This window comes from Phytophthora infestans, genomic scaffold (genome assembly GCF_000142945.1).
Source record: "Phytophthora infestans T30-4 supercont1.21 genomic scaffold, whole genome shotgun sequence".
Taxonomy (NCBI): domain Eukaryota; phylum Oomycota; class Peronosporomycetes; order Peronosporales; family Peronosporaceae; genus Phytophthora; species Phytophthora infestans.
The window spans coordinates 2,242,140-2,248,303 of record NW_003303738.1 but is presented as its reverse complement, the minus strand read 5'-3'; the positions used below and the strand labels follow the sequence as shown (position 1 = coordinate 2,248,303).

The following is a 6,164-nucleotide window of genomic DNA, read 5'->3' as shown; positions in this document are numbered from 1 at the left end:
ACCGCCCAGACGCGGCCAGTGCGGCTGAGCTAGCGGAATTCTCTGAATTTTTACTTCAAATTGGAGAAGGCCGTTACCCAGTCAACCATGAGATCGGTGATGGCGACATTTGCCTTCCACGCGACATGTGTATCATTCCAGAACGACGGGTACAACAAATGACCTCTGACGAAGAAGACGTGGATATGGAGCCTCCCCCAAGTTTCAGGCTACTACCCCCGGCGGACGAGGAGCACGAACGAGACATGGACGAAGTTGAAGAAGACCGACGAGTCCGCAACGTCAACGCACTCATAGATGCGGTGTACCCGGGCGTTGATACTGAGAATTTACCCGATGAATACTTCGTTGAGCGAGCCATACTAGCCCCCACAAATGCAAGTGTTCGGCGTATCAACGACATGGTTGCGGAACGGCTGTCGGGTGAAACGAAGGAGTATCTCTCGGTGGATAGCCTCGAAGGGGTCGCGGATGCAAATATGTTTGAGCAGAAGTTCTTAAACTCTCTTAACTTCTCCGGTATCCCTCCGCACAGGATTGTTCTGAAGGTTGGAACACCTATCATCATGATTAGAAATCTGAATAGCGACGCAGGACTTTGCAACGGAACGCGGCTTCGGGTTGTGTCACTGCGCGAGAGAAGCATCGAGGCCAGCATTATGTCAGATATCGTGGCTCGCGTGTGGTAGCAGAAACTGAAAGCGGCGCTTGACGATTTAAACCAAGGCGTCCTGGGGCGGGTGAGAGCGCGAATTTACGTTGTCGCGTTTCAAAAACGAGGCCTCCCCCACGCTCACGTATTGATTATTCTGGCTGACAAAGACAAATCTCGGACGCGCGAGATCGTAGACAAGTTTGCGCTGAGATCCCAGATGAGGACACAAACCCTCAGCTGTATGCGATGGTCATGTCATGCATGCTCCATGCGGGCCTGCGAACCCTTCCTGCGCGTGTCTGAAGGACGGCAAGTGCACCAAAGGATATCCGAAGCCCTTAGCAGAAGTTACACAAGCCAATGCCAATGGATATCCAGTGTACAGACGACGTCGACGGCAATAAGGTGTTCTATAGTTCAAAGGCAGAGATACGACAACGCTACGATCAATCAGTGGGTTGTACCGTACAGCCCGTACTTATCCCAGAATTACAATTGCCACATCAATGTGGAGGTGTGCACGGATATAACTGCGGTTAAATACCTGTACAAGTATGTGTACAAAGGACCCGACATGGCTATACTCACTGTGGAAGAAGTCCGAGGAGGGCAGCAGAGTGCGCGTCGAGAACCAAATGAGATTCTACGTTTCTTGAGAGCTCGTTACATTTCTCCGGTGGAGGCTTGCATGCGCCTGCTCGATTTCACGATTCAGGGGAAAACCCATGCGGTGACACAGCTAACGGTTCATCTGGAGTCAGGCCAGACAATTTGCTTCCGCGAGACGGAAAACCCGGAGGCGGTTTTGGAACATGGTAGCCACACGATGCTGATCAGATTCTTTGAGTTGTGTGCGAGTGAAGAGCCTCAGAACCAAAATACCAGAACGATGTTGTATCAGGACATCCCTAAAGAGTTCTGTTGGAAAGCGCCAGAGAAAGGGCAACCGAAAATGTGAATTCGCCGGAAACAGTATCAAGCTGCCGTTGGTCGCATGATTCTCCTCGAGATATTGAGCGGTTCTATCTTCGGCTACTGCGCTGTCAGCGTAGAGGCCCAACGTCGTTTGAAGACTTAAGAGCGGTTAACGAAATTGTCTGCCCCATATTCCAAATTGCGGTGCGGGACGCTGGCTACTTGGAGAGTGACAACGAGTGGGTTTTGTGTTTGACGGAAGCGGCTGAGCTCCAAACGCCGTATTAACTACACCAGCTCTTTGTCACCATTCTGGTGTATTCAGCTCCAGCAAATGTTGGTGTTCTATGGGATCGATTCCTCGCGGATCTTTCCCAAGACTTCGCACGCAAACATCGGGCTTTGATGGACCCCTTCAAGTCGGCGCTGGTAGGATTTGAAACGCTTATGAGCATTCAAGAGCTACTTCAAGCGAGTGGGTATGCGGTAGCTGACTTCGACGAGCTTTCTCAGTTGGGGTCGTTCCCAACATCGATTCGTGAATCGCTTCGCCAAAACGGCTTACTTCGACGTGAGCTCACTGGATACGATGCGTCAGATTTGGAGGCGATTGTAAATACAGAAGATCAGTTTAACGAAGGACAGCGGGTGGTTTACGACCAGACTATTGAAGCGGTAGACTGTCCTCAGAAAGGCAAGAAGTTATTTTTTGTCAATGGCCCGGGTGGTACTGGAAAATCTACACTACTTCGAAACATACTGGCCAAATTCAGACTCTCGGGGAAAATCGCCATCGCTGTGGCGTCTAGCGGTATTCCCTCGTTCTTGCTCATGGGTGGTAGGACAGCTCATTCTACATTCAAGATTCCTTTGAAATTGAACGAGAGCTCGACGTGCGGTATCAGGAAGAGCTCCCATATTCAGGAGTTGATCAAGCATGCAAGTTTGATTATTTGGAACGAAGCACCTATGGCCCATCGCCACGCATTCGAGGCAGTAGACTGAACACTGTGGGACATACTTGACAGCGACACCGAGCCTTTTGGGGGGAAGGGTTTGTACTTTTGGTAGATTTCCGCCAGATTCTCCCGGTCGTGAAGAATAGAACACCCGTCGAGACAATTGACGCTTGCCTCAAGTCGTCTAAGCTGTGGCCCCAATTCCAGACGTTCCGGCTTACGGAAAACATGCGAGTGCGCACAGCTGAGACTGCGGACACTGCGCAGGAAATGGCTGGGTTCTCCGAGTTCCTGCTGCAAGTCGGGGAGGGAAGGCATGATGTAAACCATTCCCTAGGAAGCGGTTGCATGAAGATTCCACGCGATATGCTTATTGATAATCCGCCTGTGCCCGAGGACGAGGACCAGGAAATTCGTCCTGGTGTTATTCCAAGAGGTATTGGATCGGATCATCGACGAGATGTATGGAGAGATTAACAACCCCAAGGTTGCTACCAACGAATATTTCGTAACCGTACGATCCTCACCACCACGAACGTAATAGTGCACCGTATCAATGAAGCGGTGACCGATCGATTAACTGGACAGGCGCGGGAATACATGTCTTCTGATTCTGTACAAGACGACTGTGACGGTAATTTCTTCGAGCAGGAGGTACTCCACTGAGGAGACGAGAGAAAAACTACAAAAGTGAATATTTAAACTGTAAGTTGAGTTTACACACTTATCAGTGGTGCACTAGCCCTTATAAAACAGGAGTCATCACCAACTTTTTATTTTCTTCGTGTAACTGTCAACTTGATATTCTAGCACTATAAAAGGGAGTTAGGCACCAATCGAGTGGAGCAAAAAACTAAGGCCATGCATCCAGCATTACGACGAGAGCGCTTCTGAAAGAGCTCATTCGACTTATAATGCTTATCTTATTGAAGTGGCTCTCTACAGGTACGTACTGCTTGTAGTCCTTTAAAAACGAAAACGATTAGGCCAGTCAAAATAGCAAACCATGAAGCAATAACAAAGATACTAAAACGAATAGCGTAAGATCCAGCAAGGTTCTAATTAGCCTCTATCACTCGTTCTACGCAGTACGTTTCAAGCCGCCGGCCTATACCTCGAGAACGTGCTGGATGATAAGGACGACGCTCTACAGAAACAGAAGATCAATGCCTGGATGGCCATGGACACATTATTCGTCTACCTGTACGTACGACCTGGTGCAGCACCGCGACCTGGTACCAGGTGATCGCCTTCCGCTTCTTTGCCATATCTTTTCGCTGGTTTTCGTGTCTGGTTCCAGTCCAATCCAAAGCTCGTGGGTCGTGTGTCAGCTCGGCGTCATGATCGTGGACGCCTTCCCAACCTTTCTGGCCACCTGGAACGTGTACCGCAGTCAGTGGTTCTGGCTCGGTATGCCTCTCCTCGATGAGTTCCCCAACAGTATCGGCGACTTCATTGCCACTCTGTTCGTCGTGGGAGTGTGTGACAAGAGAAACCGGACGGGATCAAGTAGGCCGGAGGACTATAGCCCACCCCCCATCATCGTGACGGTATTGAAAAGTAGTCCGAAGATTGACGCGGTTCCTCGGACGGCAACAAGAAGGTAAACACCGTTCCTAGGTACACTTGCATGAGAATTAGCAGCGAGATCGTCAGTCAGAGTACGACGCCAGTCCAGAAGCCCGTGAAGCCCACCATGGGGTAGAACACAACCGTGAAGAGCAAGCCACTGCAGAAGCAGTAGGGGATCTCAGCCACGGTCGAGCCCACAAAGTACCACAGCGCATTGTACGCCTGCGACGCGCGTTCCCGGTAGTACTACGCTCGCTCGGAGCAGGCAAGCGGCAGAATACTCTGGAACGCCATCATCGCTTAAAAGAGAGCACCCATGTAGACCATTCCGACACCCGAGTTGAGACCCGTGTACGACGCGTAGTCAGCGTCGATAAACACGAGACCGATGACCAGTGCGAGGAGCACAACGAGGATCATGCGCGTGAGGTTGTAGCTCGGAGTTCGCCAGTACATCTGGATGAATCGGGTCACGACAAACTTCATCTGCGTCGCCGAGTTGTCTGCACGTTTGTCGGCGAAGATCATCTATGGTAGGTCCGGGGAGCGCGTGGTGATGCCTTCCTTGGCGAGGTTGTTGTGCAGAGCCTCACTCAGCGCACTGCCGTTGAAGTAGTTCACGAAGTCCGTCTGGTTACCCGCCGCGTTGTTCACACCGGCGCCAATACATTCCAGCATCCACGTCGCGGGATTGTAGCCAAGAGGGAGGGAAGACACCCCCGGGATACCGTCGAAGTACTCGATCAAGTTACAGCAATCGCGGCCCAAGTCTCCGCAGAACACCGTCTCGCCTCCACGCTTCAGCAGCAGCAGACTATCGAACAAGTAGAACACTTCGGCTGACGGCTGGTGGATCGTGCAAGTGATGGTACGTCCCGAGTCCGCCACCTTGCGAACACCGTCCATAATAAGCTTCGCCGATCGAGCGTCCAGTCCACTGGTAGGCTCGTCCAGGAAGATGATACTCGGCTAGGCAGCGAGCTCCACGCCGATAGTCAAGCGCTTCATCTGCTCGACTGAGCTGCCGCGGATGATCTGGTCCGCGATGTCCTCCAAACCCTAGAGCTCAATACACTCGTTGACCGAGTCGTACATCTTGTCGTCCGAGATCGAGGCATTCTGGCGGAGGAACGAGCTGAACGTCAACGCCTCGCGGATCGTAGCAGCCTTCGAGCGCACGTCCATCTGCTCACAGTAGCCGTGCACCGACGGATGGAGAGGTCGTTCGCTTCGTAGCCGTTCAACAGGATTATGCCGGTGATCTTCCCGCCAGTCTTACGTCCTGCGATCACGTCCATCAACGCCGTCTTGTCTGCACCCGACGAGCCCATGAGAGCCGTGATGGACCCGGGCACAGCAAACCCGTTGATATTCTTTAGCAGCTCGAGAGATTCCTTGGGGTTGTGGGGATCCAGCACGAAGTAGTGAAGGTCTTGTAAAGCCATGGTCACTGGCACGAAGTTCTTCTCCTGAGCGGTCGACTGAAAGTCCACAACACAGTCCTCCGTCGCCGCTGATATGTTGTTCTTGGGCGTCTCCATCCTCGTGTAGGTTTCGTCCTTGATGGGCTTCTCGGACACGTCGAAATTTTCGGGGGGTTCGTAGCGGAGGAATTCAAGTGCAAGACCCGACAAGATCATGAGCACCACGTAGATAGCAGCCATGTAAATAATACCGTAAGTGACCCAGGATTTCTCCGTGTCCAGACCAAACAAGTCCGAGTAGTACCCCAGTGGACCGAGTTCGGTTGGCAAAGTTGTGGTGTAGCGGGATCAGCAAAATCTGCGAGATTGCCAGATCCAACTTACCAACTGCGCCCAGACACCGACTAACGGAGGGGGTCCCCCGATGATCCGTGTTCTGCTGAACTTTCCTCACCTTGTGTACCCGTCGGTAGGGCGGGATCTGCTCTCTCGGTAACTTCCGAAGAGTTCAAGTGGTGAAGCTTGAGTGTCTTGGCGAGACGTGGGGATGGGGTGGAGCAGCAGTGGAAAATCTTCACTCTGCGTCCGTGGATGGTTCCGTATCCTAAGCGAATATTCGAGCTTATGGATCCGGGGCCT

The 6,164-nt window shown here is 52.0% G+C and overlaps 1 protein-coding gene across 1 annotated transcript; it reads right to left on the bottom strand.

Annotated features, from left to right (window-relative positions):
* Positions 1-3,335: 3,335 nt before the first annotated feature.
* Positions 3,336-5,765, bottom strand: PITG_12058 (ATP-binding Cassette (ABC) Superfamily; the record flags this gene model as incomplete). The annotated part of the gene is made up of 6 exons (XM_002901440.1): positions 3,336-3,341; positions 3,644-3,676; positions 3,741-3,904; positions 4,416-4,604; positions 4,695-5,070; positions 5,295-5,765. 6 exons carry the CDS (start codon positions 5,763-5,765, stop codon positions 3,336-3,338), a joined length of 1,239 nt encoding a protein of 412 aa, XP_002901486.1.
* Between the last annotated feature and the right edge of the window lie 399 nt (positions 5,766-6,164).